This window comes from Grammomys surdaster, unplaced genomic scaffold, assembly GCF_004785775.1.
Source record: "Grammomys surdaster isolate TR1022 unplaced genomic scaffold, NIH_TR_1.0 325, whole genome shotgun sequence".
NCBI lineage: Eukaryota > Metazoa > Chordata > Mammalia > Rodentia > Muridae > Grammomys > Grammomys surdaster.
The window spans coordinates 738,608-764,237 of record NW_021604744.1 but is presented as its reverse complement, the minus strand read 5'-3'; the positions used below and the strand labels follow the sequence as shown (position 1 = coordinate 764,237).

Below are 25,630 nucleotides of genomic sequence, written 5' to 3'. Positions count from 1 at the left end.
TCATTAACATTCCTCAGCAGATAAAACTGATAATGGCCCTACCTTTCCTAGCTCTCAATTCAAAACCTTCTGCACACAGTAAAAAATTGCCCACTATACAGGGATTCCCCAAAACCCTCAGGGCCAGAAAGAGTGTGTAGTGTCTTAGAAGCTTTGCCAGGCCTTCCCTTTCCTGCTCTTTTAGCCCAAGAGAGCATTTTCTTGTTGGGGTTCTTTTGGTGTGCACCCACTGGTTTTCTTCATTGCTGGCATCTTCAGAACTTGTCTGAAATGTGTGAGACAAAGCCAGGTGATAAGAAAATACTCTAACGTGAGCTGTGCTTTTTCTCCATATGTTTCAGGGTTTCATTGTTTAATAGAATATTCCATGTTCTTAGTTTGATTTAGCAATCAGGGCAAAACACATCTTTTTTGTTCTGTAAGAAGAGAAAGTATCTCACAACCGTCTGCAATGGGATTCGATGCCTTCTTCTGGTGTGTCTAAAGACAGCTATAGTGTATTCATGTACATTAAATAAATAAATAAATAAATAAATAAATAAATCTTTAAAAAGAAAAAAAAAGAGAAGAGAAAGTATCTTTTTAATTTTAAAATTTCTTTATTTTACATGTATGGGTATCTTGCCAGCATGTAAGTTTATGTACCACATGTGTGCTCTGAGCCTGCAGCGGTCGGAAGAGAGCATTGTATCCCATGGAACTAACGTTATAGATGGTTGCAAGCTTTCATGTGGGTGCTGGGAATTCAACCCAGGTCATCTGGAAGAATACCAATTGCTTTTAACCTCTGAGCCATCTTTCTAGCTCCAAGTCAGTTTTTAAATTTTTAATGCAAATGCTAGTAAAGAATGCAGTGATTACTAACAATTACTACCGTTTGTTTGATGTATGCTAAGGTGACTCTTGTTTAACTCACTGTTGCTTTTATATCAACAGTGCAAATGTTAAAAATGACAGGAAAAGACAAATAGCATTTTAGTACTATAAAGATAGTTTCATAATGTAAGAACCAAACGAGGGCCATCTCTATAGAAGTTGAAATATCCAAATATATAGAAGTTGTTTTAGAGAAGGATGATTCAAAGCTGTAACTGATAGAAAATAAGGAGGATTGGTCCAAGACTGTGGGACAAAAGCCACGGCGGTGTCCCAGAGACTTTCCATGCCAGTGGGTCCCACATACACGAGAAAGTCTAAGGTTCCAGAAAGGTTTATTTTCATGGCCGATGGTAGATGGATCTGGATGTACCCCCATGAAACTCAGGGCAGACCTGAGTTAAATATAGGGAGGGAGAAAGGGGGGTGAGTCTGGGGAAGAATGCTTAATTGGCTCTGCCCTCTGGCCTTCATTAGTATGCAAATCTTTCTAGGGCCTGAGGCCTGTAGTCACATCTTCTACCTGTGAACTTTGGGAGGGGCTGTAATGGCCTACATGACTGAACAATGTAGGTCCATGGAGACGAGACTGTGTGTCAGGACCCTGGGTTCTGGAGACGTGGCTGAACACCTACCGTTTCTCCCCTTGGAGTCTCGGGGTTCCAGGCCCATGCCCAGCCGTGAACCCTTACGAAGTCCCACACCAGACTATATGGCTGACTTTAGCAAATAGAATTTTCAGGGCTGCTGAGATGAGAAGGGAGAGCCAGGGTGAGAATGGGAGAGTATTCTTGTTTCAGATCCCATAGACCAGAGAAAGTACCCAACAAGCATTTGTTACTTGGCTAAACATCAAGGTAGAAAAGTGTACAGACATTTGGTATAGAACATTTTTAAAGTAAATTTATAGAATGGTCTGTAACTATAGATTTGTAGGCTTCAGTGCTTAGGAAATAATACAGAAAGTTGGCTAAGATTTTTTTCTGCTTATTAAAATGGCTTACAAATTGAGAATCTACTAGAATACCTTACAGAAAATCATTAAGAAAGATATTTACATCTTAGTTTTTCTTTTGAATTGTAGTTATCTGATAATGACTTTTAAAGAAGGATCATTAATTAGAATAATGAAATCATTATTAAAAGAATGAACTCTTAATTTGTTGGTTCTGCTTTGTGTTTTTTCATTAAAGTGATCAATTTTTTTAAGTTAGTCTGTGTTGTAGATTAGAATTATTTAAATGGAGATTGATGGGAAATTTCCTATTGAGAGTGTATAGTAGGAAAACTAATTTATGTGTTTATTGTAGTAAGTTGTAGTCTTAGTTGTTTTCATATATTGTTACAAGCTCTCTGTTAGTAAAATGGATATAAAATATCTGAATTATTCAGGAAAACTATATATCCTGAATCTTAATTTTATTCCTAGTTTAAATGATTATGTAATTTATAATAAGATCTGTTGGTAGAGGTAAATGTTTATGATAGGCAGGCTCCTTTGTAGAAAAGGAAACTTTAGTTGTCTACAGAAAATGCACCAGATAATGCAGAGCATCTTGCCATGTTTTAAAGCTAGGATGCTATCAATGACTAGAGAACATGGGAGCCAATTTGAGGAGGATCAACGATTTGACAATTAAAAACTGAGTTAAAGCAAGCAGGTACTGACTGGAAGCTTCCCTTCTGCCTAGCTTGTGTCAGATCAGGTGCTCTGCAGGCTGTGGAGTAGGAGGAGAACACCAGCAGTCTTCCCGACTATAAGCCCAGTGAGCTACAGGAACACAGAGCCTGGCAAGACTGCCCACTGTTGTAGAAGTGTCATAAATGCTTTGGAATATGCCATCATTATCTGATTATATAAAGGTCTATGATTCACTGAAGAATGATACCCTGGACTTAAATAGTATGTAAACCTAAAGAGTTTTATTCTGTAGAAGTCTCCCATGTTGGGGTCTCCCATTACCAAGATAAATCAATTTGAGTTTGTCGGCCAGATTTAAAGTGCATTAGGGGAGTTTGGGGGTGGATGAGCTTTATTTTCTTTTATTCTAGGATTTTAGAACCATTATCAAGGTGTGGGGGTTGGGAACTGGGTTGTTGTTTCTAGTAACTGACTTATATGTGCTTGCCTGGACTTGCCTAGTTCTTAGGTCTAATCTCTTAAATTGCCAGTTTGAAGCCTGTCATGGAGTCAGCTTAGCCTTCTCAATTAGATTTAAGGCCTATTTTTGAGGAGGTAGCTATACTCTAAGCTTGGTCAGAACCTGTGGCTGAAGATAATAATAATAGACCCAAAAGGAGAACCTATTATTGTTTCTTTGCTAAATGGACATAATATCAAACTGCCTTCTAAGTACTTACTTTTATACCAATTAGTATAGCTGAGAACTCATTAGAGAAGGTGTTGTTAGACATCCTCGAGCAGCTTAGAACAGATCACATCAGATCAAATGGTTCTAAAAGGGGGTGGGGTTATTCAGGAAATAGGACAAAGCTGGGCAGGGGGAGAGAAATAGAAGAAGAAGAAGATGGAGGAAGAGAGCGAAGTCAGGGGGTTCTGCCTGTTTTATATGGACAGTGATGTAGCCTCTCCAAGGTAAAGATGAAGTAGCCAGGTGGATCCTGGGAATGTATGGCGGTTGCCTTAGCAACGATGTGGGGGTCGCCTAGATGTGATGTCACTGGGTTTGGAGCCTGATACCAACATTCCTCCCTTTTTCTTATTATAAAGAGAAGAAAAAAGGGGAGGGGAATCCAATGGTGAAAGAGGAGTCAGTGCACTGTATCTCTTAAACCACATCCTGCTGTGTAGGGGTATAGTCTGTTGTAGGGAGTAGCTGGCTTTCATCATCGGGGTCCACTCGGTAGATGTGTGTATCATGTTCCTCTGTGGACAGTGGCTGGTAATCCTCTAATGGGAACTGATTAATAGTTTGGTTAGAAATAATAACACCAAGAGCATGACTAAAAAGGGTGTTACAAAAGAGAGTATCTGCTTTTATATGGGTTTTTAAAAATCACAGAACTGGAGATCTCATGTTCCCTAAAAACAGCATTCTTGTTGGAGGAACTGGTGAATACCATTTTCTTTAGCTGTCAGGACATCTGGCCCCTGTCAGTTCTGAAGCACCACAGCTGGAATCCCGTGGGTCTTGTATGTAGAAACAAGTGTCTTGCGGAGTTGGTCGAAGAAATGGTTGGTCCATGATCCTAGCATATGTATCTGACAAGACCAATATGGGCAGCCCCCATAATCATCTGGCCAGTTTCTACAATAATCTTCTATCTTGTCAAAGAGAAAGCAAGTGTAGAGAACATAATATTTAGATGGGATGATAGCAATTTGGATTGGTTCTTGGCATCCAGCTATGGAGCGGTTTCCTGATGCTGTTTGGAAAGACTGTTATCTGTGGGGGATCTCTTGAACCTTGAACCTCCAGATGTAAGGGCTGACCTGGATAGAAACAACCACCAGGGGGAAGGTGAGAAACCCATGTCTAGTCCAGTGAAGTCGAGCTCAGCTGCCGGAGTGGAGTCTCATTTTCTGGGATTGAGGACAAGGTGGGTGATCTCAATGTCCTCTGGACCTTAATAGAGCTTAATAGAACTTAATAGGTCCTGTTAGCGTCAACATGTTTGAAGAAGAGTCGATTTTAGGTGGAGGGATGAAAAGTGGACCCAATGTGGGAGTCCCTCAAGTTTAGCAGCTGTAGGCCCATTAAAAGGGCCCTGCCATTTGGGCGAGAGGGGTGAGGGCCGATGCTCTGGAGGGGAGAGAAGCACTTCGTCTCCAATGTTGGCAGGCAGTGGACAGGAGACAGTGTGTGGTTGAGGTAAATGGTGGTCAGCAAAGTTCCACAAGAGAGAACGGAGGTGGCAAAGCAATGGGGTGAGTAGATGGTCTGGGAGGGGAGAGCATTTAGGTGGAAGACCAGGAGTTAGAACTGGATGTCCATACATGAGTTCAAAGGGTAAGATGAGGAGAGGCCGCTTGGGGAGAGCTTGTAGCCTGAAAAGAGCCAGAGGTAGGAGTTTTACCCAGTCAAGATGAAGTTCCTGTGACAGCTTGACAAGAGTAGTTTTTAAAGAGCGGCTAGTTCTTTCTACCTTACTTGAAGATTGAGGGTGATAAGTAATGTGAAAATACCATGGGATGTCTAGGGCCTTAGATAGAATTTGAGAAACCTCGGAAGTAAATTCAGGACCATTGTCTCACTGAAGGGAGGCTGGGACACCAAAACGGGGGATGATCTCTTGGAGGAGATCAGAGACTGTCTGAGCCCTTTTGTTAGTTGTAGGAAAACCCTCTATCCAGCCTGAGAAGGTGTCCACCAAGACCAGGAGGTACTTGGCACATCTGACGGCGGGCATGTGGGTAAAATCAAGTTGCCAGTCAGTTCCAGGAAGGGAGACTCTAGCCTGATGGGTAGGAAAAAGGGTGCTACGATACCTTGAGTTGGGACCTGACATCTGACAGATTTTGCAAGAAGCAGTGATAGATTTTAAGAAACTTAAGTCCTCAGGAGTAGGCTGTAGGTGGGTCTTAACAAAAAATAAGACAACACTTGGCTGTTAGGATGAAAGAGCTGGTGAAGATAGGACAGAGTTTGACGAGTATCAGGGGGTGTAAGTAGGGATGTGGGTTGCAGTGTAGGAATGTCCTGGGGAGGATGAGATGAGTCTAGGCCCCTAAGGGCCGCAGCTCTAGCTGCCTCATCGGTTCAGTTGTTTCCCTTGGAGACAATAGAGTCATCCATCCGGTGGGATCTGGAGTGGACAATCCCAATAGCTGGGGGGAGATGGGAGGCCTTTAGCATGGCCATAATTTGGTTTGCATTAGTTACTGATCCTCCTTTTGTGGTAAGTAACCTGCACTCCTTCCAGATAGCAGTGTGAGACAGGAGGCTATGGAAAACATATTTGGAATCTGTGTAGATGTTGAGAGATTGTCCCTGTGCCAGCTGGAAGGCACGGGTAAGGGCTATTAGTTCAGCCTGTTGGTTGGTGGTATGAGCAGGAAGGGCCTGTGCCTCCACTACCTTGGTGTCTGACACTATGGCATAGCCAGCTTTCCTGGCCCCTTCATGTAGAAAGGAGCTTCCATCTGTATACCATAGATGAGATGGCTTGAGGCAATGTGCCCTCCTGTATGTGTGAAGGATGAGGTAATAGTTCCTCTAAGGTTTCAGTGCAGGAGTAAGATAGGGAGTAGTCAGTATTAGGTCGAGGAAGAAGATTGGAAATATTAAGAGGTGGGCATGATTGAAAGGTGAGGGTGGAGTCTTCTATTAGAGCTACCTGAAGAGAGAGAAGCCTGGAGGGAGGTAGAGTCTGTAAGCCTTTATACGTTAGGAACTGTGACAGGTTGTGAGAAGAGAAGACAGTTATAGGCGATCCCAAGGTTAGTTTCTTTGACTCTTGAATAAGGAGTTCAGCAGTTGCTAAGGTACGAATACAAGGTGCCCATCCCTGGATGGTTATATCTAGTCTTTTTGACAAGTATGCTACAGGTGCAAAAGATGGTCCCAGTTGGTGACCTAAGACTCCAAGGGCAAATCCCTTCTTTTCAGTTACGTAGAGGGAAAAAGGACGAGTCAGGTCAGGGAGATGTAAGGCTGGGGCCTTAAGGAGAGCCTTTGAAAAGGCTTAGTAACAGGTTTGAGAAGAGGTTCGTGGGTGGGGCCTAGTGCTGCTTCATATAAGGGGCTAGAAAGTAGGGAAAAGGAAGGAACCCAGGAACACAAAAAGCTAGCCATTCCTAGGAATGATAAAATCTCCTCCTTTGTAGAAGGGACAGTTAGAGACTGAATCAGAGTCTTTCTATCTAAGGTAATAGCCTTGTGGGTTGGGGTAATTATTAGTCCCAAATAGATGACCTGATAAGGGTTAGCCACCACAGGATGGAGGAGAACCACTGCAGAGTTGATACATCTGAGGTCTCGAACCAGTCGATAGGTACCATTAGGTTTCTTAACTGCTAGTATAGGGGTGTTAAAGGGGGAAGAGGTAAGGTGAAGGAGTTTTTTCCTTAAGAGGTCAGAAATGATAGGCTTAAGTCCCCTGAGGCTCTGGAGAGAGAGAGGATACTGAGCTTGTGTGATGTACCTGGTGGAGTTCAGTAACTGGATGGCAACAGAAGAATGATGCTTAGCAACAGAGGGCTTCTGGACATCCCAAACTCGGGGTCCACCTGAGAAGCTGGTAAGGGAAATAACATGTTAGTGTTAGTAGTTTGACTGGCTAGAAGAAGGAACAGAGGAACTGCTGGCGAGCTTGGGTTTAGGCGAATTGAGGGAGCAAAGGAAATAGAGACTCCCAACTTAGCTAATATATCCCTTCCCAATAAGGGGACAGGACATGTAGGCACTACCAAAAAGGAATGGGTGAGAGGTACACCCCTAAAAATGCAACTAAGTGTGTGTGTGTGGGGGAATCTGGTGAGGAAGGTAAGATTGTCCTCTTACCCTGACAATAGGAAAATGCGAAGGTGAGATGGTTCCCTCAAACTCTATCAGGACCGAGTAAATGGCCCCAGTGTCCAAGAGGAAGGAGATGGGTCTTCCACATACCATAATATCTACCTGGGCTCCCTGCTAGTGATAGGCATGGTTGGGTCGAGAGAGCTCGGGCCTCGTCAGTCCTCCATAGCCAAGCCTAGAAGGTCAGCTGAAGGGTTTTCTGGGAGTGATGTCCCTCTGTTCTGAGCAACATGAGAGCAAGCAACAGCCCAATGTCCCCTTTGATGGCACCTAGGACATCGTCCCCTTGGCTTGCTGGGGTTGGGGCAAGCCTTTGCCCAGTGGCCATGTTGATCACATTTATAGCAGGGGCCTGGTGGTCCTTGAGCCTTCAAAGATGAGGAGTCTTGGGTAGTGGCTGAGGCTGGTCGGATAGCCTTTACCAGCATGTGGTATTTCTGTTTTCGGGCTTTCTCATCTCTCTCATGGTACACCTTGAAGGCCAGCGCCAAGACTTCTGCCTGTGGAGTTAGGGGCCTCCTCTCCAATCACCTAAGTTTAGCTTTTATGTCAGAGTAGCTCTGGGAAAAAAGTAGGTCATCAGAAGTTGCTTACCTTCCAGGTTTTCAGGGTCCAGATTAGTGTACTTCAATATAGCCTTTGTGAGGCGTTCTAAAAACTGAGATGGGTTTTCCTGTTTGTCCTGGACAACCTCTTGGAGTTTCTCAAAGTTTACTGGCTTTAAGGCTGCCTTTCTTAGGCTTGCCAAAAGACATGTTATAAATCAATCTCTAGCTAAGATACCACCTGCGGAATTATAATTCCATCGAGGATCCTGGTCAGGAATTGCCTTAGATCTGATTGGATATGTTCTGTCTGTTTGATGAATCTGATCTGCATGCATTTTTGCCTCTTCCCAAAATCTCCTGCATTCATCAGGAAGTAAATCGTTAGTGAGAATCATATAAACATCATGGAAAGTCAAGCTATAGGATTGGGTGATGTACTGGAACTCTTTAATAAAGACAGAGGAGTTAGAGGTATAGGAACCCAGTCTGTTCTCTATTTGAGAAAGTTCGCTCAGTGAGAAAGGAACATGTACTCTGACCAGACCGTCAACCCCAGCCACTTCCCTTAGAGGAAGGACAGATGCTGGTTTAGGTGTCCCTGGAGGAGAAGGAATTGGGGGTTTGGCTGTGACCTTAGAACGCGTGATAGGAGGGGTAAAGGTTGGTGCCAACACAGGGTGATTGGAGTGGCCTGCAGCTGGCACAGGAGGAGGAGAGGGGTCTGGAGAGGTCGGGCTAGTAGACTCTGAGGTATCCTGGTGAGAAGAAACTGAGGCAGCAGTTTGGGCATGGAAACAGGTCTGCGACGGAAAGGAGGTGGTTCGTCAACTGGATTTAAGGGTGTAGTGTCATCTACTGGGGGGTTGAGTAGGTTTCATGGTCAGAAGAACCTGGGGTGGGGAACAGGCAGAACACATGGAGGGATTAGAGTGCAGATAGATGAATACTTGGATATAGGGAACTTCTTTCCATTTACCAGACTGTTGGCAGTATTTATGAAGATCCTTTAAACGATTGGGTCTAATGTGCCATTAGGTGGCCATTTTAAACCATTATCTAGAGGATATGGAATCCAGACTTTATTGCAGAGATGTATCAATTTGGAAGGCCTCAAATCAGTCATTAATTTTAGAGATTTGAAGTTATTCAGATTATTCACCCAGTAGGGTGTCTGGGGGAGCAGTCGGTAGCGCCCATTGGGTGATGGGGGGCTGTTACCGAACTATTCGTATCAAAGTCCTGAGAGAAAAGTCGGTAAAGAATCAGGCAAGCAGCCTAGATATCAGGTCGTCATGAGAATATCTAGGGGCCTCGGCAAACTCCTGGAGATAGCCAGAAAGCAGTTCTACCTGGTACCAGGATTTCTGGCTGCTGCAAGAGCTTTGGGGGTGGGGGTTGTGAACTGCTTTCGAGGAGAGAAGTCACCCAATGGCCAAAGTCCTAAGTCATAGGTCACCCAAGAGACCAGTCATATAGACTGGGGCAGTGAAATGCCAACCCCTCAGCCCAGGAAAGGCTGGCCATCCTTTATCTGGGCATTTAGGGTCCCTCCCGGCAATTGGAAGCTCCTTACCAATCAATATGCCCATGTGTGTTTGCGGGCTTATGCAGTCTGGTATCAGGAAAGATGAAACCTTGATGTCTGTGTAGGCCTGTCTGGCTGCCTAGCCCACATGGCAGAGCAGCACATTGTGGGGGGCACAGTTGGCACAGCTCACGGGGTGGAAGTTTCGTGAGCCTCGAAGCGGCAGGTGGAGTTGGTCTGCAGCAGCATGGAAATTCATGCTGTCAGTGATGGCAGTTAGCAGTGGATGGAGTCCACGTGGTGTAGCAGTGGTGGCTGTGGCAGCGGCCGTTGGTGGCAGTAGCAGTAGGCCACGTGGTGTCGGTCTTGCATGGTCACAACAGCTAGCAGCTGCCACCCGGCAGCTGCACAGCAAGTTGCAGTTCCCAAAGTCTTCAATCTCAGCCCAATGCACCAATGTTAGAAGTCTGGGGGCAGCTTAGAACAGACCACACCAGACCAAGTGGTTCCAAGGGTGGAGGGGTTATTCAGGAGATAGGGCAAAGGTAGCGGGGGAGAGAAATAGAGGAAGAAGATGGAGGAAGAGAGTGAGGTCAGGGGGTTCTGCCTGTTTTATATGGGCAGTAACATAGCCTCTCCCAGGTAAAGGTGAGGTAGCCCCGTGGATCCTTGGAATGTATGGAGGTTGCCTTGGCAACGATGTGGAAGTCGCTTAGATGTGATGTCACTGAGTTTGGAGCCTGATACCAACAAGTGTCTCTAAAAAGGACATCTGTATCATAATGCCTTCATACAAGGCTCAGAGAACAATGGAACTGGGGACAGAGATATTGTAAGAGCCAGAGGTTGGGAAAGCCAGTGACAAAGCAGTGTCTTCTGAATATAGCAGCCACTGAAATCATGAGCTAACAACAGCTTTAGTCATTAGCACAAGCCCAGTCAGCATTCCATCATGGATGAGGGAGGAGCTCATGAGGTCCCTGTCCCTAATTGAGGAGGTAATGGCAATTGATACCTGCTAAGGGAGGAAGAGTTAGTTTTCTTCAGGGCTGTGACCCCTGGTAGATTGACAATGCTCCAGTGAGTGACTTCACAGTCAGGAGCATAGGCAGCACTAACTGGGCTCAGGTATTTAAAAGGAACAAGGGAAAATAAAACATGAAGTTTTGCAGGATGTGGGTAGCTGGCAGTCCGGGAGGAGTTTGAGATGTGAGGGAGGCCCATGGTAAAAATGCACTATATACATGTACCAAGTTCTCAAAGAATTAACTTGGAAACTTTTAGTGAGTTAATGAATAGAAACATTAGATAAATAGTTAAAATATCATGGAACTCCAATTTATTGGTTTCCTTGAGAATGTAATTTACTGCACTACACTACAGGCAAGTAATAGCCTCAAGAAGATATCAGGTCCTAATTTCTGAACCCTGAAATACTACTTTACTTGGAAAAAGGTCACACATGAAGTTAATTGAAGGATAGGATCTTAAGGTGAGGAGATTTACCCAGATTATCTGGGAGGAAAGCGTACTCTAATCCTAAATGTCAGTACATAAGAGGATCAGAAGGAAACTTAAGTGTACTATACAGGTGGACAAGACCAGACTGTAAACACTGTAGCAGTCAAAAGTTTGAGGATATTTCTTTGCCTTTAAGATAGAAATGTTGTAGATAACGTGCCACAGCATTCCAGTACCACAGCCGTCTGGACCAGGCTACTAGAAGCTGGAAAGGGCAGGAAATGGATTCTCTGTAGGAGCCACTGGAGTTATCACTGTGATGCTCAGTGAGAGAGGTCATTAGGGTTTTGACTTTCAAGAACTGTGAAAAAATAAATTTTAAGCCTTTAGGTCTGTAGTAATAATAGAAAAACAGCACAAACTCAGAAAAATTGATAATTGGGGGAATCAAGTACTTTTTTCCTTTCGTTCTATATGAACTCATCCATTCATGAATCTTTAATCACCCATGATATTAATGTGACTTTTTGGACAGATTTGGAGAAATTTGAGTATTATCATTAAACTTTTAAATGTATGATACTGTGGCTGGTTGTATTTTTTTTTTAAAAGACCCATGAACTCATTAGTCAGTCAGTCTTAATAGTTGTTACTGTTGTAAGGCCCCCAGAATGGGGAGACCCCCCCCCCACTCAAACCACAGGAGAGTTCGACCATCCAGAATCACGCGAGAGACCAAACTTGCTGCAAACCGCAAAAGGCTTTATTTCCTGATTTCGGGGTATCAGTCGACTAAGGCCAACACTCACAAGCGGAGCATCAACCCTGAGGCTCGAGAGCAAGGGGTATTTAAAGGAGAAAACCGCAAACCAGGGAGGTGAAGGGGGAAGTCAAAAAGAGGAACAGTAGTTAGTCATAAACCAAGGTGGGGAGTGGGAAGCATCCTGTACTCATTTTTCTCAGGAATGTGACCTTAACCTAGCCCATTGTGGTCAGTCACTCCCTGGGGTGATTTGACCAACCTGTATTTGTAGTTCTGCTATTCTTTGTTAGAACGACCTTGGCTGACTTGCCCCCTGGCTAATTCTTCAGGTGGCCAGCTAGTTCCTGGAGCTTAGGCCTGTAAACCTGCCAACCTTAATTCAGATGGAGGGGGGGGTTCTCTATGAATTTTTATCCTTTCATCGTGACCAAACTCATCACCATTTTGCTGTTATATAATGTGATGTTATCTATAAGTGTTTACCGTGTATGTCTAATGTATGTTGTAGTTACAACATAAGCATTATAACACTGAATAAAACTATCTTTGAGTTATCCAGCAGTTTAAACATTACATTATATGTATAGCTGTAAAGTGTAATCAAGAAAACTTCTTTGATGAATTTTAGAATATATTTCTGTCTTTCTTGGGTAATAAAGACTTGCAGGATTTGGGGTTTTTTGTTTTGGTTTTTGGGTTTTTTTTTTTAGTGGGAAATGAAGTCAGTACTTTATACTGTGTTGGGTAGAACGATTAGAGAGCAACCTTTTAAACTCAGCAATGACATGTTTTCTCTTTGAATATTTAGATTAAATATGCTATCAATAATCATTTTTTTCTAGCTTAATCTGTTTAAAATATCTTGTTACAGCTGGGTGGTGGTGGCGGACGCCTTTAATCCCAGCACTTGGGAGGTAGAGGCAGGCAGATTTTTGAGTTCGAGACCAGCCTGGTCTACAGAGTGAGTTCCAGGACAGCCAGGGCTACACAGAGAAATCCTGTCTCGAAAAACTAAAACCAAAACAAACCAAACCAAAACAAATCTTGTTACAAATAATAGCCCTTTGGAAGTAAATTCAAATTTACTTTAAAAAGTTACAACTTTTCTTTGTAGCCTGGAAAACTTTTTTAAAAAATCTTACAATGTGTTGTACTTTATAAGATGATTATGAACTGATTTTCATATAGACATCTCTCTTTAAAGGTTCTGGATAAAGCTGACTATCTAAGAGATATGGAAGCAAATCTTTTGCCTGGGTTTCTTAGGTTGCAAGAATTGGTAAGTAGTAAACGGCAGAGGCTTTCCCTCAGCACAGATCAGGTCTGCTCCCACCTAGTGTTATGTGCTCGTCTTCCTTTGTCATGATCACGGTTCAGGGATCCATAGTAATATTAACTCAGGACTTGATAGACTTAATAAATTAGCTTAGCTTTTCATTTTGAGCTATAAAGTAATTTTTATCTATTAAATAATTTTAAATGTTCACTCATTAATTAGAGAGGGCTAGACATTGGATTCTACAATAATTCTTAAATATCCTTTCATTTAAATCTACCAAAGTAGTGCTGTGCTTATTCTGATCATACGGATTTCTGTCCACTAGCCATACAATGTCACCATGCAACTTTCCACTTTACTGTGTGTTATCCTTGAATAGTTTTAAAGCAGCTGTAATTGTCATGACCTACCTAATGCAGAAATAGCAGGAAAGATTTAATAAGGATATGCATCAGATTAGAGAGTAGTTATCATAGGGGAATTTGTATGAGATATGGATCCTAAGAACACTTGTAGACAGGAGCAGGTACTACATCTGTTAGCCTCGAGAATGCCAAAAGAATATAGGAGATCAATGTTGTGAGGAATACAGAGTAGAGTGTGCAGATAAATGCAGCTAATGTGCACAGGCACGTGTGGCTGTCTGTTACAGGACAGTGGGCACGTTCAGCTTCATTCTCCCTTTTGACATACTAAATGTAATTTTTAACTATATTTCAAAAGATACCTCTTTTAGCCTTGGTGATTTGAGGGCGATACTACTAGTCATAGTTATTTACTATAACTATGACAATAACTAGTTATAGTTATTGTATAGTTATTTACTGTGTAATGACCATTAGTTTTTCTTGATAATTTGAAAACAAACAGAAAACTTTAATATTTCTTTTTTGTTTGTTTGTTTGCTTGTTTTTTTGGTTTGTTTGTTTTTTTGGTTTTTTGAGACAGGGTTTCTCTGTGTAGCCCTGGCTGTCCTGGAACTCACTCTGTAGACCAGGCTGTCCTCAAACTCAGAAATCTGCCTGCCTCTGCCTCCCAAGTGCTGGGATTAAAGGCGTGTGCCACCACTGCCCGGCAACTTTAATATTTCTTAATATGAAGTTATACAATATGGCAGATCTACTTTGATCCAACTCCATGTTTCCTTTTCTCTGAGTTGCTGTAGCTATTTTAATAATGGAAAATGCTAAATTTTCTTTTTCTGTCATCAGTTGATTGAAAGCCTGTGGTTCTTAAAAATTCTCATAGAAAGATTTTGTCTTAATTTTTCTAAAAAGTTTCTTAGTATCTACAAAATAGGTTCTGTATGACTGCCCTAGTGTTCATGAGTAACTGAAATGTTGATTAACCTACAGTTTTATGGAAATTCCAAGCAATTATATATGAAAATTTACAAATGGTTGCGCTTTCTGATTAGGTTTTCTAAATGTGGTTTATTAATATGCAAATAATTTGTTACATATATTAAGCTTTGCTGAGTTTAGTTGAAGATAAATCCAAAGGGAATTACTCCCCTTGGATTGTTAAATACTAAGTTACTTTTCTTCCTGTTTATTTATAGACTGACAGAAACGTGACTGTTATCTTTCTCAGTGAGATTATTTGGGAAAAATTTCGACCAAATACTGGATGCTTTGAACCATTTGTCTTATATTTCCCTGATTATAGCATCGGTAAGTTTTAATTGTTTGAACAAATAATCCTTGTTAAGATTTTTGTTCAAAATGTTAAGCTATAGCATGTTTAGATTGAAATGCTTAATATCCTCAACTGTTTATTGCCAGTCTCTAATTAAATGCTTCTAGTCCTGCATTTTAAAACTGTGAAGGGAACTATTCTCATAATTACTAAATGAGCAGGTCTCATGTATTTGTTAATAGTATACCTTCAACAGCACACACACACACACACACTCACACACGCACTCACATTGTGATTATAACATCCACACAAATAGGAATCATACTAGACTGGTAACATATATTAGAATTGGGAAGAAATCTTTATCATATACTTGGATTAAGTCCCTTGATGACTGTATCTTGATTCTGTACATCTTATTTGTCATTGCTGTAACTACTACTCTAAAAAATGCTAGTTCTATTGTTTATTTTGGGGGGGGGCTATATTTAATCTTAAATTTTATAGGTTCTAATAATTTTTCTCTCTGGAAAAGCACAGTACTTCTATATTGTTTAATAGCCTTGTAGATTATTGAATTTTGAGCTATCTCTATACACAGAAGATACCTCTAATTCAAAGATGGTAACTGTGAGGCATAAGGTGATGTAGCAGGCTGTGAGGAAATAGCATCCCGTGGTCTTGGCCTTGTTAACACTGTCCCTCTCATCTGATGAGCTATAAACATTCATTGCCAAGAGCAACACCATTTTGCCTTTTTTCACAAGAACAGAAGCCAAGTAACACCTCCTGCTCTAGCTAATTAACTGTTTTTTATTTAGAGGAACTCAAAATAGATGAAGATCTTATTTTTAATAGTTTCTCATCAATAGAATCACAAGAAAAAAATGGGGGAAAAATAGGAAAGAGAGGCTTACATCCAAGGATATGATATTGTAGAATCTTTTTTTTTTTTAAGATGTAAAACATGGATGAAATTTCAGGACAAAATTTAATGTAGCAATCTTTGTAGTGTTGTAGTGTAGGAAAATAAACCTGTTAACTGTATAATAAATGGAGCCGTGTTGCATCTGTTTATTAAGTGTTTTAGGGACTTTTAAGCTTAGCATAAACACTATAATCATTTATTTTCTATTAAAGTGAAGCATTAATTGGCAAACCAAATTATTGGCAGCAAAAGGATTAGTGGTTAATAGTCTCCTGCTATGTTAACTTGCTAGGTGTATCATTTTTAAGGTTTTGGTTTTAAGGATACCTCCTTTCCAGTTATAGCCAGGGTCAAATTTAAAAGTCTTGTTTTCTTGTCGTTAATACATACAAAATGATTTGTTTGTTTTGTTTTTCTTTTGAAGAGATTATATATGCTTCATTAGATTTGGTTTAGTTACTGTTCCGTAACAATTTGAAGATTTCAGTGACATAATTTCCTACCTCAGAAGCTATGTGTTCGACCCATATCCTCCGTTTCCTTCCTTATTTATTATAAGCCCTTGGTTCTGCTTACTAGGAACCTGTAATATTCTTTTGGTTTTAATGAAATATAAATATAAGAAAGAAAATAGCTTTCATCATGTATTCTCTCTAATGTGTTTTTGTTATTCTAGATCTATAAATATAGTTTCATCTAAGCCAATAGTTCTCAGTCTTGTTAATGCTATACACCTTTAATACAGTTCCTCATGTTGTGGTGATCCTCACCATAGAATTATTTTGTTGCTACTTCATAACTATAATTTTGCTACTGTTAGAATTGTAAGGTGTTCTGTGTTTTCTGATGGGCTTAGGCTACCCCTGTGAAAGGTTTGTTCAACCCTCAAAAGGGTCACAACCTGCAGGTTGAGAACCACTGATCTAAGCAAAGGTGGTCATCATTTCTCCATGTGCTTGTCCCCACTCGCAGCTTTCATTTTCCCCGGGGCTGTATTAGTTGTTGTAGGTCATGTGATCCTGTCCTGCTGCAGGTAGGTTATTTCAACTAAAAGTCCTCTTAACTTTACTTTTTTTGGCATAGTTTTTATTTCCCTGTCTTTAAATTCATCTTTTGTTTGTTTTTCACTGAAGTTTATCTTACCCTCCTTTAGACTTTTTCATCATAGAGCCCTTTTTGCTTTTTTTCTCTATTGTTGAACATATGAACATATCTATAATAACCTAACCTGTTACTTTCATTGTGGTTTTCCTTCTGCTAACCCCTTGCCCCACCCCCAAGTATTATGCTTCGTCTATCTACCTTTTTAAAAACTGAATGATACATATTGTGATTTGAACATTTTTAGGCTATATTTGATATGTTTTGGGAGGAAGGATCTAGAATAGTTTTTATTTCAGGGCTAATTTTCTAAGACCTAGCACCTTTGAAATCTCACTGGATGCCTTGCGTTCTTCATGGTCTGTGCATTCTGACTAAAAGTAACATTAATAAACCCATGTGAGCTGGGTATTGTCTAACCTTTAATTCTCACTAATTGGTTTTTTATGCTTTCCTCTGATCTACGGAAGTTGTTCTTATTTGGCCTTATGATGTTTTACTCTGTTCATATATAAATATATATGAACTCAAAACCATTTGGCAGGTTTCTACAGCCCCCTCCCTTTTTTCCATTGCTTTAGGATGGCTCTTAATGTCCTTGGGTACACTACCTGAAAATCCAGGCTGTCTTAACTCGACACCATCCTTTGTATCCTCAGCTCAGTGAGATTACTTAGTTCCTTTAGCCTCTTTTTGTACCACATCTGGTTAGAGAACCCGAGTGAACCAGGTATAGTGGTGCACAACTTTAATCGCAACACTCCAGAGGCAGACACAGACCAATCTCTGAATTCAAGGCCAGACTGATCTGTGTAGAGTGTTAAGACAGCCAAGGCTACACAAAGAGACCCTGGGGTAGGGGAGGAACGGAGGGAGGGAAGAAGGGAACACAAGCTGGGTTGATGGTAGGACTCACCTGTTTTATTATTCCAGGGCTAATTTTAGCTTTTTCTGGTACTACAGCCTTTTATTGCTTTTTGTTTGATGATTGAGTATATTCATCCACAGTTAAGTTGTTCATTACAGAAAAGTTCTGTCTGTGTTAGGGTGGCTTTTCTTTCTGTGGTCTATGCCTTAAAAGCAAAATTATAGGACACTCAGGCCCATCACAATGTTTTTCTCTTTGTGTGCTATCCAGTAGTTTAGTGTTTGTTAGGCATGATTTTTTTCATTACTCTGAGTAACCTTAGGCTATTAGATTAGACATGATTTGGGTACTTAGATTTTACTTATTTTGTATGTAGTCTATACTCAAGCAACTGGTTGTTTTTTTAGCAATTCACTGAGAATTTTGATTCTTCGAGTGTTCCTCATGGCTGAAATGGGCCAGTGGCAATATCTGAATTATTCCTACTGAGAACACTTTCTGATAACAAATACTGTAGGTTTTGTTTTGTTTTTTTATTCATCCAAGAGTCTATTCTTCAATTGTTTGGCCCAGTTTGGCAATGATTTGTCAATTCCATTGAAACCATCTTCCAGGACTTGGTGTAGAAATCACAGGTTAAAGGCTCTGTCTCACAGAGCTGCTTCTGCAGATGCCAGCTCCAAGTACCGAACTGTCTTCCAAAAGCTGACTGTACACTGGGGTTCCTGTGGTCCACTCTTCTGGTTTCTTGGTTTGACTGTAGGGCTCACAGAACTCAAGAAAGTTCTGTATTTTCTTTCTTACTATTGTACTTACTACTGTCAGATTGTCAAAGATTGGGGAAAAAACCAGACATGAACAGTTGTCCAAAAAATGCAAAATTGAGGTTCAAAGAGGTCCTGAGCCTAGAAAGCTGTCCCTGTGGCCATAGTGAAGTGTGTTACCCAGCCCGTGGGTCCATTAACCCTCTGTACTGTCTCTGAACTCCATCATCTAGGGGTTTTCATGGAACCTCTTCTATATAGGTCCAGTTAACTAAGTCATTGCCTAGGGGGATGAATTTGGCCTTCAGCCTAAAAGCTAGAAAGAAGGGCCCCTAGCGACTGCTGTCACCTGTAAGCTTTCTAAAGACCGAGTCAAGTCACCTCTTTAGTGTAAGCTCAGGTATGTTTAGAAGGGACTTAGTGGGAGGTGCTTAACCCATCATTTATGAAGTTTTGTGCCAGGAAGAAAGAGAAGTACAAATTATTCTATCACATAATTTCTCTTTTCTAACTGACAGCCACTTTATTTTTCTTAATTATTGTTGTATCTAAATGTTTTTTTAAAAAATTTATAAAATTCTGGAGCATAATTATTGTGGTTCTGTGTTGATCATTTAAGTTAGTTATGTGTCCTGTGAACAGGGAACCTTCAAAAGATCCTGTCCCACGATCATCCTCCAGAGTATTCAGCTGATTTTTATGCAGCCTACATTAATATTCTCCTTGGAGTTTTCTACACTGTCTGTCGAGATCTGAAAGAGCTCAGGCACCTGGTGAGTGAACATTTTGTATGTGCATGCACACATACACATATCACATACACATACAATATATGTGTATATCCTTTAGAAAATTTTGAGACAAGCTAGAAGCCAAGAATATGTGTCAGAAATTTGGAAAAGTCATCTTGAGGCTAATGGATTGCTGTCTGTGGGTTAGCACCTGCTGACAACTGATAAGAAAATTGTATGCATTGTTAGTAATACCTTTCCATTATTGTGAATGTTTCTTGGAGTTGTGAAAGGAAAGAGGCAAGGCTGTCTGGTTTCCTTTTAGAAAGCTTCAGTGAAGGCATTGAGGGAGGTGACTCACTGAGGGGTGGAGACTGGCGATCCCCGGGCCTGCTGGCCAAGCAGTCTAGCATGGAGAAGCCCTGTCTCAACAAACAAAAACTTTCATTTAATATTTAAGACTTTATCTCTGTGGTTGAAAAGCCCTAGAAGGGCCGGGTGGTGGTGGCGCACGCCTTTAATCCCAGCACTTGGGAGGCAGAAGTAGGCGGATTTCTGAGTTTGAGGCCAGCCTGGTCTACAGAGTGAGTTCCAGGACAGCCCTGGCTACCCAGAGAAACCCTGTCTCAAAAATAAATAGATAAATAAATAAAATAAAATAAAATAAAATAAAATAAAATAAAATAAAATAAAATAGAAAAGCCCTAGAAGGAACCTGTGTCAGTAGGTAATAGTTGGCTGACTGAAGTTTCAGAAGCTATGGAGGATTTGGAATGTTGTAGGTCCAGTCTCAGGCTAAGGCCTAAGATTGTTGAATGTTCATTCCTTGACCCCATGCCCACTCCGACTGGCTCAGGCCTAACATCCTGACTGTAGATAAAAACTTTTTTGGAGTAAACTAACAAAACTAATTTTTCACCAAACAAAAGGTTAAACTTGCTGCCAAGGAGCTGAGGTTTGCCAGCTGTGCCATAACCACCACTTAATGTTTCTACCAAAATACTCTAAAAGTACAACCTTACTTCTTTTTCTTTGAAACTAGCAATACTTCTTAAGGTACTAGTGAGTTTGAGTTTCTGTGATGGTGTGAATCTGTGATGGTGTGAACGAGAACGGCCTTCATAGGCTCACAAGTTTGAATATTTAGTCTTCAGGTGGTAGAACTATCTGGGAAAGGCTTAGGAGGTGTGGTCTTATTGGAAGAGGTGTGTTACTGGGGTGGGCTTTGAGGTTCTAAAAAAGTCCACATCATTTTGAGTTAGCTCACTCTCTGCAAATAAGGATCTAAGCTCTCAGCTGCTGCTCCAGTGCCATGCCTGCCAAGCCTGCTGCCACACTCCCCACCATGATGATCATGGACTAACCTTCTGTAAATATGAGCCCCAAGTTAAATGCTTTCTTCTGTAAAATGCTTTCTGCTTTAATTATGGTGCTTTGTCACATTAATAGAAAGTTAACTAAGACGGAAATCCTAATACAAAGTAGGAGAAGTTTGCTGATATTGGAGAAAGAGATGTAGGAGAAGTGGGCATGGAGTTGGAGAGCGAGCGGTACAGAACTTGGCTGGGCTGTTAACTGGCTTTGTTGACATGATGCCTTAGTAATTATTTTCTGTGCTTAGGTCTGAAAACTAAAATTAAGGCAAGAAGTTGGCTGAGGCAAATAGCTCTCTTTTATTCTTTTCTCTCTGAAGTTAATTTTAATACTTAATATTGTCTTCTGAATCTGAATTTGCACAGCTATATCATTATGTCTGTGTCTTCTCTAGGCTCTATTACTAAATCATTTCATCATAAAATACTTAAGATCAAATTAATGTTAATAAATTTCGCCTATGTGTGTAAACATGCAGACACGTTATACCAATTTACTAAACTTACATTTCAGTAGGATAGTAACATGGCAAATTAGTAAGTAGACATGATTAGTTAATCCTTCTCATACTTCCTAATGCGTAGAATTTCTAGAGACATTATTAAAACATGTAATAGATTCTTGGGTATTATGTTCCAATTGATTTAGCATGCCTGGGATAATGCCAAGAACTCATATGTGCAACGACCAGTGTGAACACTTTAAATCATCCTTAATTAGGTGATGCTTAATTTATGATGGTGTTCACATGCTGGAAAATAGCAGTTAATTGTCTGGCTTTGATCTTTTTATTAAACATCATTATGACTAACAGTACAAATTATGCCTTGCTGTTTTATTTGAGCCTATTAGGTAGGATTTAGCCAATAGCATGTTTGCTGTCGTACTTCGATTATTGATATTGTTATTGTTTTATAAAAGACATTTTACTTAAACTTGAATTTAAATAAAGTTGCATAATTTGTAATAAACTATGTGAAAAGGTTTCTAATTATAATTGTTTCCTGCTTTTTGTCTTCTCTCTTTTTAAATTCATAGGCAGTGCTTAATTTCCCCAAATATTGTGAACCTGTAGTTAAAGGAGAAGGTAACTAACTATAATTATTAACATTTCATGTGAGAAAAATTATACAAAATTTGAATTATTGAAATTATTTCCTGGGAGAAGCAGGTGAACGTGATACTCGCAAACTATGGAGAAATATTGAACCTCACTTGAAGAAGGCAATGCAGACTGTTTATCTCAGGGAGATCTCAAGGTAACTGTGTGTTTGCTTATTAAATATCACTTATCCAGAGTGCTAGGGTTTTGTTTTTGAATATTTGTATAGAATTTACTGATTAAACTCCCTTATCCAAAATCTAAACTCGAGAATACTTCAAATTTCTAAACTACTTAAACTTCATATAAAACCAACGTGCACATGTTTTCCTTTCCTTCTTCACATAAGTATGATAGAAAGAGAAGATTCAGCATATATAATAGGTACTCAAGGAGATAGGAAACAATGGGTAGGTAGTTATAAAGCTCAACACCAGAGTAAAGCAAACATCTGGGAAATCAAAGAAGAAACTTTTCTGTACCAGAAGTGTTCACAGCCCAGATTATCCAGAATGATTGACTCAAGAGATTCCACTTGTCTGCTGCGTTCTAATAAGTTAGCACAGCTTTACAGATCAGAGTGCCAGAAGTCTAAAATCAGGCCTTGCCATACTTTCCTGCAGCATCTAGTAGCTGCTGTCATCAGATTGTGGCTTTTCACTCTGTCTCTATGTCAGCACTTCTCTAGGACCTGTTCTTCTTCCTGGACTACTTGAATAGTAATCAGTAGAAATTCCAGTCTCAGTATCTGACTCAGTCACATCTGCTAAGGCATTCCTTACATAAAACAACATAATTACTTTCAATATCTTTGAAAGAAACATTGTCTACTATTAAGACTTGGGAAAAAAAAAGACTTGGAAAATGTTTAAACTAAGAATAAAATAAAAACATCTTTAATGTTCTAAGCAAAAAGTTGCTTACAAAAGAAAGTTAATAAAACTTGCAAATTGAATAGCATTTTTGAGAAACTCAAAGAGAAATGAAGCCAAAATATTTGTGTTTTCAACCTGTCACTCAAGTATTAAAGCTATAGAAAACAGAATTAAACAGGGAAGACTTTATAAGGCACCTCTGAGAGACACCAGGATACTTTACCCAAAAGATTAATAGTAAATACCAAATTTAATTTTATCTGAATGAAAATAAAGGCAAACACAGTGTAGAACAGTGTGTGAGTATATATTGCTTGATAAGCAATCATATATGATATGATAATATATCATCTTTTTAAAAAATGGCAAGAGGGCCAGGCATGGTGGCGCACACTTTGACTCTCAACACTCAGTGGTGAATTTTTGAAAAATACAGATTCATATATATTAGTTTTGCTTTTGTATGTTCTTGAAGGACTTAATCTTTATGTCTCAATATTATGATTGACTATACACACTTCAGTTGATTGTTCTATAGATTAATATGCAGTTGTATCCAATATGATGATTAGACCTGTTGGGAGCTTACAGAGTAGCTGATGATATTTATTATAATTTTGATAGCTTTACACCTGTGATCAGAGTAAAAAGGGTTATTAATAGATCCTGACATACACAGAGGTAGATGCTCACAGCTAACCATTGAACTGATCATGGGGTTCCCAATAGAGGGGTTAAAAGTCTGAAGGAGCTGAAAGGTTTGCAGCCCCATGGGGAGAACAACAATACCAACCAACTAGAGCGCCCAGGGTCTAAACCACCAGCCTCAGAGCACTTAGGGAGGGACCAATGGCTCTAGCTGTATATGTAGGGGAGGATGGCCTTGTCGGGCATAGGTGGGAGAGGAGAGCCTTGGTCCATGAATGCTGGATGCCCCAGTGTGGGGGAATTCAAGGGCAGGAAGGTGGGTGGGTGTGGGCACATCCTCATGGAAGCAGGAGGAGGGGTATAGGGTAGGGGGTTTCTGGGCTGGGGGGTGGGAAATGGGGACAGAGGATAACATCTGAAATGTAAATAAAATATCCAATAAAAAATATATGATAAAAATTAACATTTGTGTATTTTGTTACACTGTATATCAAATGGTTTTGTACAGGTACAAACATATACCTTGTATGTATTGTTGTTTTTCTATTTTCTAATGAAAGTGGTAGATTCTGTGGGGCTTTTTATTACTGTATATTGATTTCTTGTGTCTTTCAGTCTGTTTATGCTCTTGTGTTTTATTTTAGTTCCCAGTGGGAAAAGTTCCAGAAAGATGACACAGACCCAGGACAACTAAAAGGTATCAAGGAAAGCCTGAGGCGGTTACAGGGCCCTGCTCGCTCGTACTGCTGCAGATACAGTGCAGATACTCTTAGCCTTCAGTAGCAAATGCCAAGTTATAACACCTTCGTTAGGGATAGTCCTTCGACAGAATACCAATATTGTGTTTTTTAAGTATTAGATTCTTTTATATGAAAAATCAATTATTTCTTTTGATGTTCTCACCTAAATAATCCAATTGTATGATACAACTTTAACTCAGCATATGGAATTTTTCATGAGTTTTATGAAATAAAATCAAGCTTTATAATAACTCAGGTTCTTCAGTGGTTATATTTTCAAATGCTTTTGTTTTCTTTTAAGAAGGGTATGATGTGCTGGTATTGAGCTTTTTTGTTTTTTGGTTTTTTTGCTTTTTGTTTTTTCTTTGTTTCTGAGCACTTCAGCTGATTTACAAATGACTGCTAGTGGTATATTGTAGGAAAGAAAGATAAATGACTAGAGTTAGAAAAAATGCTATAATGTATCTGAACTACTTCTGTGTGGCTTCAGACTGAGCTAGCTGTTTATTCATTTTTAAAATGAGAGGACAAGCTAGCTTTAAATTACTACAAAGATGTTAAGTGATACTCATGTGAAGCTTCCCACAGACTGTGACATAGAGTAAGTATCAGATCCTGTCTTATATGAATGGAATTATGGGTATACAGAAAAATAATATACTAGATAAGGCTTCAGTGGATAATGTCTATTAATAGGGGTTATTTTTATAAGTAACTTTTAACATATCACATAATATTACATGGTTTGTATGTGTGGGGGAGAGGAGTGGAATAGAGGTAAATTTTCCTATTTTGTGGTCATATAAGGTCTTCAGGGATTGTTTAATGGAGAAAATAATCTCAAAGGAAGAAATAATGGCATTTAGACTCCAGGTTTGGAAGAGACAGTCAAATAGAGCAAGGAAAGCATGCCATTGATAACGTTCAGCACTATGGTACCAGTATCTGCAGTAGTAGCTGAGCACAGCTGTGGTGGGCAACCTGGAAAGGGTACTGACACCTAATGGCACCTGACGAATGCTCTTCTGGTGTTCTGTTATATAGGTCTCTCAGCGTATACCCACATGGAACTTCCATATTATTCCAAGTTTATTCTTATTGCTGCATACCTTGCCTCTTATAATCCAGCGAGAACTGACAGGAGGTTCTTCCTTAAGGTAATAGTAACATCTGTGTTTTTTAAAATCCTAGGACTACAGTTGTTCTTGCAGATTCAGACATACAAGCTTCAAAACTGTTGTATGTATACTGAACATGAAAAACAATTTTCTGGTCATTCTATAAATAATATAAAATTTTAATTATCTTTAGAGTATTTAAATTGTATTGGCTAATCTAAAGATGATTCAAAGAACAGAGCATATTATATAACTGGCATACTTATTTTTTTCATAAGGAACTTGAACATCTCTGGAGTTGTTTCTGTCTGAATGGTCTTCAGTGGATACCAAAGAATGACAACTTTGAAGTTCCTCTGTATCTATAAAATGTCTAAGGGGCAGAGATGAGACTAGGAGATGCTAAGTGCACAATTTAGACCTGTTAATGGCTCTACAATTACAGTCTAAACTTTGAGAGAATGTACGTAGTTTACAGAAGAGAGGAAATGGGGTCCAAGTTGTTAGTCTAAAACATTTCACTCCTTGAAACATTCTTTTTTTTTTCTTCCATTTTTATGTGTGTATGCATATATTCATGATTATGTGCATATGTGTGTGGACAAATTGAACATGCATATGTATGTACACACATATGGACTTTGAAATCATCCTGGGTGTCTCCATCAAGCCCTGAACTCACAGACTGGTGAATTTTGCTAGCCAGGTTACTCTGGGCATCCCTGATTCCTCTTTCCAAGGCTGGAATTGCAAGCAGGCTGCCACACCCATCAGCATGAATGTTTATGTAGTTCTCGACATCCGAACTC

The 25,630-nt window shown here is 40.0% G+C and overlaps 1 protein-coding gene across 1 annotated transcript in view; it reads left to right on the top strand.

The window, feature by feature from the left end:
- Nucleotides 1-25,630, top strand: part of Orc5 (origin recognition complex subunit 5) — a 60,320-nt gene that overhangs the window by 5,889 nt on the left and 28,801 nt on the right. Inside the window, exons 4-10 of the mRNA XM_028778117.1 lie at nucleotides 12,857-12,931; nucleotides 14,493-14,604; nucleotides 18,876-19,006; nucleotides 21,377-21,425; nucleotides 21,507-21,597; nucleotides 23,608-23,660; nucleotides 24,748-24,860. Coding sequence (XP_028633950.1) covers nucleotides 12,857-12,931; nucleotides 14,493-14,604; nucleotides 18,876-19,006; nucleotides 21,377-21,425; nucleotides 21,507-21,597; nucleotides 23,608-23,660; nucleotides 24,748-24,860 — 624 coding nt within the window. The remainder of the gene's footprint in view (nucleotides 1-12,856; nucleotides 12,932-14,492; nucleotides 14,605-18,875; nucleotides 19,007-21,376; nucleotides 21,426-21,506; nucleotides 21,598-23,607; nucleotides 23,661-24,747; nucleotides 24,861-25,630) is intronic.